The sequence below is a fragment of the Miscanthus floridulus genome, chromosome 1, assembly GCF_019320115.1.
Source record: "Miscanthus floridulus cultivar M001 chromosome 1, ASM1932011v1, whole genome shotgun sequence".
NCBI classification, from domain to species: Eukaryota; Viridiplantae; Streptophyta; class Magnoliopsida; order Poales; family Poaceae; genus Miscanthus; species Miscanthus floridulus.
This window is the reverse complement of record NC_089580.1, coordinates 20,648,348-20,663,109: the sequence shown is the minus strand read 5'-3', so window position 1 is coordinate 20,663,109 and position 14,762 is coordinate 20,648,348. Positions and strand designations below refer to the sequence as shown.

The 14,762-nt window shown below is 40.7% G+C and overlaps 1 protein-coding gene across 2 annotated transcripts; it reads right to left on the bottom strand.

The window, feature by feature from the left end:
• Positions 1 to 1,525: 1,525 nt before the first annotated feature.
• Positions 1,526 to 10,824, bottom strand: LOC136475288 (protein CASP-like). 2 transcript variants are annotated; one of them, XM_066472841.1, is made up of 18 exons: positions 10,459 to 10,822; positions 9,562 to 9,851; positions 8,121 to 8,270; positions 7,575 to 7,663; positions 7,039 to 7,148; positions 6,853 to 6,947; positions 6,286 to 6,338; positions 5,981 to 6,146; positions 5,159 to 5,251; positions 4,621 to 4,749; positions 4,364 to 4,483; positions 4,023 to 4,103; positions 3,358 to 3,465; positions 2,867 to 3,010; positions 2,691 to 2,789; positions 2,515 to 2,594; positions 1,986 to 2,078; positions 1,526 to 1,896 (listed from the first exon to the last, which is right to left on the bottom strand). In XM_066472841.1, exons 1-18 carry the CDS (start codon positions 10,592 to 10,594, stop codon positions 1,830 to 1,832), a joined length of 2,103 nt encoding a protein of 700 aa, XP_066328938.1. In that variant the 5' UTR covers positions 10,595 to 10,822; the 3' UTR covers positions 1,526 to 1,829. The 2 variants fall into 2 exon arrangements, 1 of the variants encoding a protein (XP_066328938.1); XR_010763148.1 differs by lacking the exons at positions 1,526 to 1,896; positions 1,986 to 2,078 and having other exon boundaries at positions 2,691 to 2,791; positions 2,868 to 3,010; positions 10,459 to 10,824.
• Between the last annotated feature and the right edge of the window lie 3,938 nt (positions 10,825 to 14,762).

Genomic DNA, 14,762 nt, shown 5'->3' with positions numbered 1-14,762 from the left:
GAAGACAAAGCACTTCTTGGCGATGAGAAAAGATACAGTAGCGCTCATGAGTGTGTAGATTCAAGAGTGTGGATTGAGCCCAAGAGGTGCATCCAGACCCAGGTTAAATAGGCCAACCTTGAAGATGGAGAAGTGCAAGTAGTTGGGAAATAACTCACACTCACTTTACCGACGAAAGACCAAATAGTCGTGGAGGGCCGGCGGCCATAACACGTATCCTAGTCGGCTCAGCTTTTCATACGGCTGAGAAAATACCACTGCCGCATCTATTGTTAACCTGTCGATGGTAGAAGTTTCAACTGTCAGTTTCCTTCCTCAGGAGGCCTCGCTATCGGTCCAACCGGCATTGGAAGTATAACACAGTCGCTTCTATTGCTACGGTAGTGAAAGTGGCGATAGTGATAAGTCAATCTGTAGTAGTGCACCCGGCTACGTACTTTAAAACATCCATATGCAACAGTTGCAACATACAAAAGAAGACAGATGAAACACTTGAAATATGCGTCTAAAACACTTGCAAAAACACTTGAAAACCATTGCAAACATATGCAACATCTAGATGAAACACTTGCAACAGACGTATGAAACATCTGAAACACTTGAAACATGAATGTATACACAACATCTAGATCTACTTTTGCAACATCCAGATAAAAACACTTACAACATATGTTTGATACACATGAAACATTTGGAACATACACTTGAAACATATGTGCATATTCATTGCAACATGTGAAATAGCCTGATCTACTTTTGCAACATCATGATCTACTTTTGCAACATCGATACGAACCACTTGCAACATACCTCTAAAATACTTGAAACATATAGTTGCAACATGCGGTTTTCAGCGCAAACATCTCCTTGCTGCTTTAGCGAATGGAGGCTTGTCAGTACGTGGAGGTCACTGGTGTGCTCGCCGGCAACGTGGAGCTAGGCGGTGGCATACAGAGGGTGTGGTGGGGGCGGCACGGGCAGTGGTGGCATAGAGGATGGGTGGGAGGTGCGTAAAGGTCACCGGTGTGCTCGCTAGCAGTGCGGAGTTTGATGGCGCAGAGGGCGGGGTGGGGACGACACGTTTAAGCCACGATGGACGAGGCAGAGTGGGGAGTCACGAGGTGCAGACTCGTCCATACATACGGACACCTTTCATGGGGGGAAACAGAGGTTGGTGGGGATCACCTAGGAGCAAAGCACGACGAGGAAGGCATGTGGGTGAATGCAACGACGTAGGGAGCGAGCAGGGAAAGAAGGAAGGTAGGTGCGGATGGCATCACAGGGATGCAACAACACAGCGAGCAAGTTTTGCAGTAGAGAAGGAGCGAGTCGTGTGGGCCATACAAAGAAGCCCGAAAGCGATGCGCCAACTCGTTTCAGTCCGCGGCGTTAACAGTAGATGCGGCATCCGACAGAAAGAGAACCGTCCGAACACCCTAATCAAGCATTTCCGTAGAGAGAAACCCAAATAATCATTTTAGTTTATAGAGCCAGATATACAGCAAAAGTTTAGAGACTCGCGATACATTTCACTCTAAACAATATTATGATGGTATATGGCATACCTTTGTGACAGTGTGCTTTCATTTACCAACAAATTGGTAAATTAGTAATACAACAGTATTATATAGAGTTCAAAGCCCATGCCCCGCCCACGCCTGCCCCAAAAACTGGAATCTTTTTTTTTTATCTACAGAAACATATCCAGGCGCTTAAGGAACAGAGTAAACAAGTCAATAGAAATCTCAGTCATGATCCTATGCAAAGATCCTATAGATCAAAACCCAGAGGGCCTCTTTTTCTACTGTCATATGGAACTTAACCTTGACCTAAAGCATGTGCGATAGCGTCTGATTGCCAGCATCCAGAATGATCTCATCATGCTGAGTTGTTGTGCTGTGTAAATAATTCATGTCAGCCATACTCAGGAACTCATTTGAAATTTGTTTGCCAAAAAAAAAATTGCTATAGTACTGCACACTTACTTGAGATAGCTCAAAGCTGACATTCTGTACAGCAATGTAAATACAAGGAGATGCAATCCGATGCTGTAGAAGAATATAAACGTCCGTGCGTATCTGAGTGGCAATAAATAAATGGCAATGTTAATCCCTCGTTCCGTTCCACTCCATGACAAAAATAAATAACTTATGGCACCATGCGAATAAACATATATGATCATGTATCATGAAAAATTATATAAATGTTTCAGCTTCAAACAAGTTTCTCATGCCATGAAGCAAAAAATAATAATAATAAGTAACAGTCTAGACATTGCATATTGACCATGTATGAAATTCAAGCACGCCTGTGATGAGCAAAGCATGATTTCAAAAAGGTAGAGCCATATTAATCAATTCCAATTTCTAGTATAAAAAACAAATGAACAAATGAAGACATCTCTAACTTGATTTTTCTACAATAATCTACCAGTTATTATCAAACATCAGCATTCAGAATAAAATAAATAAAAAAAGGGGGAAATGAGTTACTCAAAGGAAGATAGTATCATACTTGTTACCAAGGAGAAAACGGCCACTACTAAGCGTGATTTTGTCTCTTAAACCAAGTTCCTTATATCGTTGATCCTTTTCCTGGGTACAGAAAGGAAAGTATAAATAAACTATATGCAATACCATACAGAACAAGAGTTATAATGACGCGTTATCTATCAATAAAGTGAGTGATACCTTCTTTGAAAAAGCAGCAAACGGATTTATGTCATCCTCATACATTTTCTTGTACTTTGCTTCAACATCAGAAGAACCACTTTCAAGATCTTCTGCGTACTGCAATAACACAACGAAGGTCAAATGCAATAAAATGCAAAGAAGGCAAATTTACATCAAAAAGATTTGTGATAAACCTTTTTTGGTCCCCTGGAAACAATCTTGTCATGGCTATAGTCCTGGACATATCGAATCTTTCCATACAGTTGCACATTTTCAGCTTTAGTTTTTTCCAGTTCAACAGTCAGCATCTCATACTTCTCTTTTAGTCTCCTCAGTTCCTATGATCCTCAAAAATGGCAATTGATCAGTGACACACCTTCATGTTTCACGTAGACAAGAGACATCACGTGATAAAAGAAAATCTAAAGAGAAGCGTGACAAAGCCAGAGCCAATGCATATGATCAAGGCAAATCCCCATGCCACCTCAATATTCACTCCTATGAATATTACTCCGAAGATTTAATCCCGAACCCCAATCACCAATAGTGTAAAACATACAGTGGCTCTCAGTTTTCCTCAATAATAAGAAAAGCCATAGTGTAGATTGGTCTTAGGACTAGACAACCAATTTCACTTGAAACAATAAGATGGCGCTGCCAGTTTCTACAAATTCATCAAATATACCTCCTCAGTTTCACGCAGACGTGCACGGAAACGGTCCCTCTGATCGCAAATGACCTTGAGCATCGAACTTTGATCTTGATCTGCTGATGCATGCCTTGGATCAGAGCCCTGCAAATAAAAGGCACACATAAATCTGAGAAAAGTGACCATCCCATTATACACACAGAGGGTAGATAAGGTCAGATTATAATAATCTATCTTAAATTTAGTACTTCAATGTATCCTCTTAAGAAACTGAAATCATAATGGTAGATAGATGAAAATTCGAAGCAAGTACATACATTTATAGCCAACTATAGTGCCAAAAGTACATGTACAAAAAGCACAATATAAGCAAAATTCTTGGCATATTCACATGTTCACATTAATTAATGTCTAGAAAGGTGAATTCTGGACACAGACATCTCATATATTACCAAATATTTTACTAGCATGTTTGCAAAATCAGAACATTGGAGCTTTTATGTATGCTGGCAATGGATCATTTTACTGACAAGCTGTTAGTAAAGAACCAAAGGTAAGTACAACCATTCATACAGAAAATGATTGTAAAACAAGTATTCTAGAACAAACTTCACAGTCACAGCATATCTTAAAATAAGCAAAAGTTATTGCAAAACCACAGCAAGATAGGGTGTGATTAGCGAAACTAAACTAGAAATTACCTCGGATGCTTCACTTGAGTCAATTTCTTGAAGATCCCAGTCATTCAAGAGTGAGCCCCTCCTATCAGTTGAACTGTAGCCCTGCATAGATGAAGAGTATCAGTTCTATGCCCTTCTGAAAAGTAGAGCAATAATATACAACCCTTTTGATTTCTAACATAGGAATTCCGAAACACAGAATTATGTAGTTATAACAACACAGTGATAGTATTCAGATTGCAGCGTTACATGCATGCTAAATGCACAAGACATATACCCACTACAGATTTTATGAATAATAACTGTAGGAAGCTACGATTAACTGGTATCAGGTGAATTATCAAAGGAGCATGCAAACCAACCTTTAGTATGTCATCCTCAAGTTTCAAGATCAGCTTTTGCTGCTCTTCGACCTTTGAAGTTAGTCCAGCAATCCTTTTTTCAGCTTCCTCAAGATGACTTGTCTTCTCTGATATTTTAACCTTTAAAATACAAGCAAATCAGCCAGTTCAACAGGTAATCATAACAAATACATTGTAACCTTGCATACATGTGAAAAACTAATGTCCTTAGAGAGAATTGACTAAAGCGCAGCTTCCAGCATCCAAACTAGAGGCACCTTCAGTTGCGTTAGCTCATGCTCCATTTTACGGTTCTTGTCGAGAAGCAATGCTTCCAACTTGCTCATTTCTTCACCATTGGTAGCTAGCTCCCAGTCTTCAGCTTCAATGGAGTTGTAACCAACAGCCTGTTGGAAGAAATACTGGTGTCAGGAGGATGGAGGACCAAAGAATCAAAAGAAAGATGAAATCACATCACATGTAATAATGGCAAAAGGTACAACCCTAACCATATGGCAAATAAATCATTTTTAGGATCACCACCGACAGGGCTTCACAATGGACCCTAAATATATCATTTTAGGGTCATCTACTCATAGAATGTAACACAGGAAGCTGACCTAATGTATTATTTAGATTCGACTGAAAGAATGCATGTGCATTGAGAACAACCTTTTATAGGATATAGTTGCAGACTTGCAGTTAAGAATTTAGAAATTAGTTGAGTTAGTGTTTAACACCATGGTGGATTGGTGGTCTCCAAAAAAGTGAGTATTGTTCCAGTTGCAGTAAGCAAGGATATTTTTGTTGTAATACCTGCAAAATCTGAACCTTTTTCTTGAGATCATCTACTAGTTTTTGCGTAGGTCTTTCCTGGAGTTCTTTCTTCAACTCCATAAGAGAACTTTCCTACAAATAGGAAATCAATTAATAAAATTACAAATAGAAGGTGAGGTAGTTGCATAGAGATAAACAGTTTCAGGAAATAGCATGACAACCCAGTTCACATATTTAAAAAAATACTAATAGAAGCAATAAAATATGAGTCATATTTTTCCTCATTAGGATGATTCTGTCCTTGTTTCTAAGACAAGATGCAAACCTGAAGGGTTTACTCATGTTTATCCAAATCACCCATAAAACATGAGGTGAATGAAGAATGCCCAGTGAACAGTGATGGAAGAAAAATATTAGCATGTCATGAACTGCTTTTGGACAGTGGATTACACAGGGTGAGTAACTAAACAGGTTATTATCATTGTATGAACGTCTATAAAGGCTTTGTGATCTTCACAGATAAAGGAAAGATTAAACAGGGAAGTTTCAAATGTTGCTAGAGCTATTAGCATCTCGATGGATAGGCTGTGGTGGTGTTCAATGTGTAAAAGGCGTGAATATAATCTAAAGAACTAACTAGATGTAACAAACTCTCTTCTAACTGTAATGGCATGCAGTTCTCCTGCATGTTCAAGGGAAAAAACAGGGAAGTTTTCTAAATACGGTTATCAGAGTAGCCCCCCTTCCAGAACACTACGTGAAGATACATGCAAATTAAACAGATTATCTTTAGATTGATATTTGCTAATCAGTAACAAGAATACTGAGTTGATCCAAAAAGACCACTTAACAAATTAGTACCTGTTCAGTGAGTAAAGTCGTCAACTTCTTAAGCTCGTTCACATGCATTTCTCTCTCACTTGATATAGTACTTTCAATGTTGCGAAGTTCTGCATTCAACTCTGAGATAATCTTTTCCTTGGCGTTCAAGGAACTCTCAAGTATATCACTTGATTCCAAATAGTCACTGCAGAATTATGTAGTTCACAAGTTCAATTTATTTTTTAATAGCCATTGAAGTCCACTGCTAAAAAGTGCAGCACTAGTGCACTACTGCAATTCTGTATATCGTACACAGGATGAATTGTGGGGGGAAACAAACTGACCTACTTTTGCTTGCATCCTCGTTAGTTGTCTGCAACTGTGAACGTAGATCGCCCTGCAGTCAAGTAAAAAAGAAGTGAAAAGAAGGTATCTTGGGCCATGCACTGAGCAAGCAATAGTTTTACACATTTGAAGTTATCCACAATTTGATGCTGGCATTTATGAATCAAAGTTCGCATAATAAATAGGAAAAGGTGAAACATTAACACAGGTACCACTACATAGCATTATTTCTCAGAAAAAATATATATATATATGGTTAGTGCTTGACACTAGACTTTTGATATAATGTAACACTATTTAGTCCCTGAATGATTGAATCCAAGTTTCGTTAATTTGGCCCTGACTCTTAAGGATGCAAATCATCAGGAAAGATTTGGTACAGTTTAGTCCAAGTTCAAATCATATTCCAAAAATGTCTTCGCCTCATACCAAAAAAATGGCTGATACCAGTCCGTATGTTAAACCATTCAAACATGACTGATGGTAACAATTATTGTAACATGTTGGACAAGTTATGCAGTCAGAACTCAAAAGCATTAAACTGGAATTGCAAATCGCAAGGCTACCTTTTCCCTCTCAAGACTGACTAATCGTGCTTGAGCCCTTTCAACTTCATCCATCAAAAGGCTGACTTCAGCCTCCTTTGCAGCTCGATCCTCCTCTGTGAAGAAAAAATGAGATTTTTCAACTCGCTATAAACTTTCAAATATAAGTCACAAAGATGACCATGATCACACTGCTTGGAAATAGACCTGATTGAGTGCGAAGCTCAAACAATTGGCTTTGCGCTGATTCATGTAGCTTTTGCATATTCTTTACACTTTCTGTAGCTTGTCTTAGTTGGTCCTGCAATGACCATTCCCTACAAGTATGACAAGGCAAAGGTCAAAATATACAGTATGAGTCATGGTACATGAATTAGCCTTTGATGTCAGGCAAGAATTCTATATGGCAGTTCAGGTGATAACATAGTGATTTGTTTTCATAGTAGCCTCTTCTACTACCTTCAAAATACATGTCATTCTACAATTTCTAGGCAAATTTAACCATTTTTCCCAATCTTACCCCCTACTTAATTTCATAATTTAACTAATTTATTCCCATGCATGTCTCGTTTCCGGTGTTGTTGCACGTAAGCAGTCATGCACGGACCAGACACCCCTAGGTAAGGATAAAATGAGAGTAAAATGGTCGTATCATTGAAGATTGAACTTCTTAGTTCTTGTGGCCAACTCTAAAACAATACCTATTTTGAACCAAAGGGAGTATTACAACTGATTTTGCATACCTATCTTTCAGAGCTTCTAGAGTTTTCTGGCTATCCTCAGCCATGCTTCGCTGCTTCATTTCAACCATCTCCCTTACTTTCTCCTCCATCTAAAATGATAGAAACTTTAATTAAGCGAAAAGGTACAAAGCTCGAGAAATCAAATTGGTTATTATAATTTATCTGGAACAGTGTAAATTATTTTTTATAAAAGTTTGAACCCCTGACTACATGCTAGCTACTGGTAGATAAATGAATCTTCTACCCTCTATACACAATTTAGACAACACTCACATAGAAACATATTTCTACAAAATAAAATGTAGATAATAATGTGATGCTCAAAAAAATTACTAACACATTAAGATGGGGAGAAATCTAGTCTTTTAATTAGAATTATTCTATGGAATATGGATAAAGTAAATTCTTATGATTGACAAAGAAACAGGACAAGAAGAAACCCGTATTTATAACACCAATGTCATATAGAAGTAAAAAAACAAAGACATGCATGATAAATTGATAGTAGAGCATATAATTGAATGGTGACAGAAGTACAGAACAGACCTGCTGTTCCAGTTGGCGATTACGCTCTTCAAATCGCCTAATTGTTGCCTGCTGGTTCTTCAAGTGCGCAGCTTCAGCACGGTATTCTTCAAGCTCTAGTTTCATCTTACGGTTTTCAGTCTCCAGTTCAGATAATTTCTGGTCTTGATCCTGCATGCAATAGATCATTAACACTAGAATTGATTATCAAACCCACCTATCATATTCAGACAAGCCTCTTGTTAGAGAAACTGATTCAAGATCAAGCAAAAAAGTGAAGTTGAAAATTCATGATGTTATCAGATGAAACCACACCACGTCATCTTTTTCGCAAACTACTATCATATTTTTTTACATTTTGATAGATTACCATGATACTTATATTTCTCAATGTTAAATTTGCATCATTTATTGCAGAAAATTACCTTATATTTTTCCGAGGGTGGGAATACAACTGGGTGATTTGGTACAAAATAGGTGCTATGCAAGAATTTTGATCATATAAAGTAACTTATATGTTAGGTAAATTATAATAAGATGACATCTGTTGCTTCATGATGATGTGCAATCTTTCAGCCTTGAAAGCAATGTTTTCAAGTCGTCCGATTAATCGCGATTACTCGCCCTAATTGGTCCCTAGTGTTCGATTAGGAGGTCCGACTCGATTAGCTCGACCAGAAAGCTGGTCGTCCGATTAGTCGACGACTAATCACGATTAGTCATCCGACTAGGCCATGGACGACCAGTGTGGTTGCTTTGTTTTTTTGGGCCTGTTCAACCGGGCCTATATGTGGCCTATTGGGCTTCCAATTTGGCCTATTAGGGTTAGAATAGGCACCCCAAAACACCGGAGGCACGCAGGCACGGTGGCAAACGCAGGGTGGCCGCAATTTTTCCCTGCGCGCCTCCACTCTCCCACGCGCGCGTTTCCTGCCTCCCGCGCGCGATTCCCTCTCTCTTGTGAGCTATTCCCCTCCCTCGTGTGCTATTCCCCTCCCTCGCACGCTATTCTCCTCTCTGGTGAGTTGTGAAGCCAACGGCGCCCTCTGCCAGGTCAAGTGGCCACGGTCTTCGTGATGAGCTGCTCCGACGACGGTATGTGCCTTTCCCCTCTCCATCTTCTTCCTTCCTCCCCCATCCCTCACTCGCAGCCTCTCTGGCTCTCTGCTAGACTGCTAGGTTGCTTGATGTGTTGTACTGTTGTCCCTCTGCTATTCTCTGGTTCCAAAGGAAAGAGAAGCAATCCACTCTGCTAGACTAATCGGCCTGGTCGACGAGTAATCACGATTAGTCGCATGGTCGGTCCCATGGCGACTAGGTTCGATTAGACGACTTGAAAACATTGCTTGAAAGAGTAAGGACTTCTCCAGACTTCTTACAGTACATTTGTGATTGGGAGTATAAGAGAATTGAATTAGAAGAATGCAAGTATAGAACAGAAGAAAAAATTGAAAGAACATACAGCCATTGAAGCAAGAGCTGGATATGGATCAGGAGCTTCATAGAGCTTCTGATAGATGTTGAGAAATGCATTTTCTCCGAACTTTGCTCTCTTTGTGAGGTTATCAACTTCCTCTTGATAACTCTTCAGCAAAGAATTGAATAAACTGAGCTTCTCATCTGAAGATGCCTTTTTGAAATCCCGCGTGTTCTCAGCAAGCTTACGCCTGTTCTTCTGACTAGTTTCTTGATTCTCCGCAATCTTTAAACCTTGCTCATCCAAACCGCTTCTTTCCTTCTCCAAATCAAAATCTAGAGTGCACGAGATGCCAGAGTTAGAATTTCCGCCACTGATAGCATTGCAGTCTAAGTCACGTCACAGTCAGAGTTACCTCAGCGTGGCTAAATAAATTACAACATGGAAACTTCAATTAGCACTGAAAGTACCAGAAGCTCAGGATGCCTGTTCTTAATATCTAGCTCCTTACACTTTGATAGTTGCTATGCTGCAAACTCTAACGGTACAATTACATAAATCCCTAACAAGCATATCACTAGGATAGTGAATGGTTTCCAGGAATATCATGCCAGGTACGAAGACTAGCATTTTTTGCACTCAAACTGCTTTTACATACTTGTGATTGCTGAGTAATGTGGTCGAGCAAAGTTATACGTTCTCAGAGAAGATTCAGATTGACTCCAAGCAATTTGACAAAGTGGACGGAGCAAATGCCAGCAGATGGCTATGGAAATGGCAAATGCATGTCCGCGCTTCAGGGTAATGAGTACGATCTAAACATCGTAATAAGAGACAAGTTCGAAACATCCCATTCAACTGATCCCCGGAGCTCACCAACTCGAACCTACATCGCTTACTCGACGAGTTGAACCAAAAGGCCAAGCAAGGACGGAGGCGCACCTTTCCAGAAACTGCAGACGACGGCAAGCGGCGATGAGATCGTCGCTGCGGTCGACGACTGGGACGACGGGGGCGGAGGCGGAGGCGGCGAGCGGTCGCGGTCCGACGCGCCCGCTTGCGCCGGCGAGGGCTCCATGGGGGTAAGCGCAGGGGTTCAGGACTTCGCTCTTCGGGGATCTAGACACCTGGATCTGGCAGGGCGGGCGGGATCCGGTGGTGGGACGGACGGCGACGACGCGCCGGGTGGAGCCGGTATATATGCGACCTTGCTTTTCAGAAATCAGAAGTGGGTTTCGTGTAGTCGTCGCAGCGATGCCGCAGGATTTCGGACGCCCAAAGGTGTTACTCGTATTATTTGCTGTTTCCGTGGTAGATACAATTGGAAGAAAATGCAAGCATTCCATTTAATTTAGCACCAAAATGTTACTGAGAGGAGAACACATCACAGTGTTTGGTTTTGCTTTTTTAAACAAAGTGGAGATGTTTTCCATTACTCAACAGTCTCAGCTAAATCGTTGGACACCAATTGTCCAACCCATAAGGAACATCATCCCATGTGGTCCTAGTTCCACTAGGACTTTTACAACCTATACCACAGTCTCATGTGCTACCAGATTGTGCTACCTTATTAAACATTCAAGAGCAAACGCTAATTTTACGAGCAACAAATTTGGATAACACCAAATGCTTAGGCGCATGCTTGGTTCGTTACCAAACCGTGCCACAATCTGGCACACCTATGAGGCTATGGCGCCACGGTTTTGTCAAATGTTTGGTTCATTGTCAGAGTTAAGGTGCCACCGCATCTCGCCAACGCCATGCAAGATATTTTTTTTAGCCAAAGCTCACCAAAATTGTGGTGCACAATTTGTACGCCGAACTTTTGGCGCGGTCACAACTATGGCAACAACATCCGTATGCCCCATCCAAACATGCCCTTAATTCAGTTATTAACCCCCCCCCCCCCATCCCTGAAAGGCGAAACTCACCTCCTCCACAGTTGCCTTCACAAGAGTAGTGTCTGCCTCAACCTCGTTCGCCATAAAAACCAAAAAGCGTTGATGCATCGATGTCATTACTGCTGAGTCTGGAGTACCAAGGTTTCCATCTACCCTTGGCTACATAATCTTAGACAAAAGGCTAACTCGGTAGGAGGGTGTTATTGGCGAGAGCTGAGAATGGACCACCACCAACTCCATAAAAACTAGGTGGACTAGATCAATATAAGGGAGGGTATCAAAAGTTTGCCCTTTGGAAGCCAATGTGAGGGCACAAGTTGTGCTCCTCTACAGCCCTATAGCCTTTTGGAAATAAGTTTGACTTGAAGGCCTTGAAGGCACCGTTCACTTGTTCCTACCTTGTATCAACCAACAACGGATACGATGGCAATACAATGTGATCTCTAATAGCCAACGATAAGTAGAGTTAAAGGTATTGCCATCTAGAGATGACAACGGGAAATACCCCTTTCGGTGATAGCTTTTCATCCCAATCCCCTCTCCCTCCAAACCTCATGTGATAGCTTTAGTCTCGATTAATTTCCATCATTATCCTCGCGTGAAGAATTAAATCCTCATGATGATCCCGTGCCTCGTCGATACATTTAGATATAAATGACCGAGTGTTATATTTGTAACGTAAGATATGTCTTTTTCCTATTTGGTTGTCGAAGGTTCAAAAAGTAAACGTTTGTAATGATGAAATGATGTAAAAATACACCCTTCCTGCCTACAACATATATTATACTTTGTTCAAGGTTGTTTGGCAAATCTAGGGTTTATCTGGATCCATGCGGCTAACGATTAGCTCCTAAAAATTAGTTTGTGGGTATTGTTTAGATCCTCAACTAATAAATCATCTAATATCTTACCTACCATCGAACTAAGAATTAGCTATTAGCTATTTTTTTCTAGCTAACATAACGTAGTTTGTTGGGTGGATCCAAACGAAGCCCTAATTGAAAAGTCGATCTCAACTTGATTGTAACTAATAGTTAGTTGGGTGAATCTAAACAGAGCTCTAATTAGAGAGCCGATCGCAACCTGAATGGGCTACCTTGCAGTGTCCAATTGGAGCGATGCGATGTAGACAGGAGACTAGAAGATGAGCGGAGAACTTAGATATAATAATAATAATTTCTATGAAATTTGCTTGTCGCTTGGTATCTCTAATTTAAAGGGTTTATTCTACCCATATTTTAATATACGCTCTTTTATTTAAAAATAAATTTCAACTAATTTCAAAATCAAAGTACTTGTAAATGAATTTATGTGACCTCTGCTTTAGACTATCGTGCTGGTAGGGCGAAGAAATGACATTTTCGGATTTTGCTCACAGAGTCACCTCAGTGCCTCCGTTGCGATGATGGCTAATGGGCAACTCGTTGTGTCTGAATTATTAGGCCGTGAAGCCCAATAGCAAACAAATTAGTGGCCCAACAAAACTGGCAAATGTTTTCAGCACATAGCACATCTAGAGGGTCCCCTCAAGAAAGAACGACCCGCACTGCACATCAGCGCCGCACAACTTTTTTCTGGATCCTTGAGTTGAAACTTGATATTTAGCTGGAATTTGGCTTATGCTGATTTGCTATGGGAAAAAAACATTATTTATTCACTGAAAAATATTGCTGAAATAGTGCTACATAACAGTATCTATAGCTTGTGGCACCACACCGTGTCGCTTCCTTGGTTGGACTGAAATTTCGGAGGGCCTTTTGCGTTATATTTTGGGCTTGAGAGCTTGCTGTTGCAGCTCCATGCTTCCATGCGTCTCTAAACATGGGTGCTTCCAGAACAGGGTACTAGCCTACTACGTACTACTCCCTCCGGTCCCAAAAAAAAAGTAATTAATGCTTAACTAAACTATGCTAGTTAAATTAGCTCAAGTTTAATCAAATTTATAGTAAATAATATTAACACTTATGTCTCGAAATAAATTTATTATAAAAATATATTCTATCATTAATTTAATGATATTTATCTTGTCTCACAAATGTTAGTACTTTTTTCATATAATTTTAGTCAAAGTTTGAATTGTTTGATTTCTTAAAATTTGATAATTGCATTCTTTTAAGTACTAGGGTAGAAGGGCCAGAGAGAGGAATGAAAGGCATAAGAGCATGTTTGGAACGCGAAAAATATTTTCTGTTCCTGCGTTTTTCATGTGAAATTAAACTGATTCCTATAAAATTCCTGCACGATTCCTGTAAAATTCCTACGTTCCAAACATGCTCTAAAACAGAAGAAAATCCTATGAATATTCTGGGGGTGCAGCAGCTGAGCAGCCTGGACAAGAAGGAATACCCTTCCCCAACAATGCGCAGCATGTGCAGCTAATCTCCGGCTGTGCGCCACCAGCTCTGGCTGCTGGGCTTTCGAGTTGTCACGGGGCCTGCGGTCGACCGCCGGCGCGGGGCCGTGGCCGGGCGCATGCGCATTGCGCAGACGATTTGGCGATGGCGGCAGAGGTTGCCGGCCAGGTTGGCTGGGTTGCCTACAAGTATGGCGTTCGTTGTGATGATGATGGGAGATTATATTGGTGTAGTATTTCTTTAAGACGACAGTGATCGCTTTCAGGATGTGGTGGCGCTGAACTGCTGATTCCTTCGTCTTCATTCGTTGGGTGGTAGGTTGAGAGGCCCTGTTCACTTGTTGGTTTCAACCAAGGTTTATCAATTAGGGTACAGTGTTTTTCTTTCACAATAAATCAGCACCAGTCGAGCTTATCGACCTAGAAACGAGCCAGCGAAAAAGGCTGAGAGTCAGACTGTGTCCACCGGTGCATGCAGCTCGCATCAGTCATCTGACGTGGGAACAGCTCCTTCCGTGCTCAACTGGGCACACGCTCCGTTGGCATGGCATACATACAAATAACTAACGCAGAGTACAACGAAACGCATAATGATAAGGGAGACGAGTGCCCGGAAGTTTATTCGGAACAAAAATGACCATTCACATGCTTTTTCAATGAAATTGGATTGATATACACAGTGTGTTAATTCATTCGTAGAACTCCTTTACAACTAGGAGATCAGATGGCTAAAAATCACTTGAACGGTGGCTCAGTTTATGAACCGCGGAATCGATGGGACAAATCATCCGGTTTCAGTTGCAATGGTACGTAAAGCATGGTCCAATCGTAAATAAAGCATTATGGCTTATTTAATGGACGATTTGTGTAACGAATCTTTCAATATTATGTTTGTTTGGGAGAGCTCATCGAGAGCTATCCCAGAGAAGCCGGAACTATTTTAAAGGAGCCGTAATTTGCTCATTTTTTCACTAAATAAATGGCTCTAAACA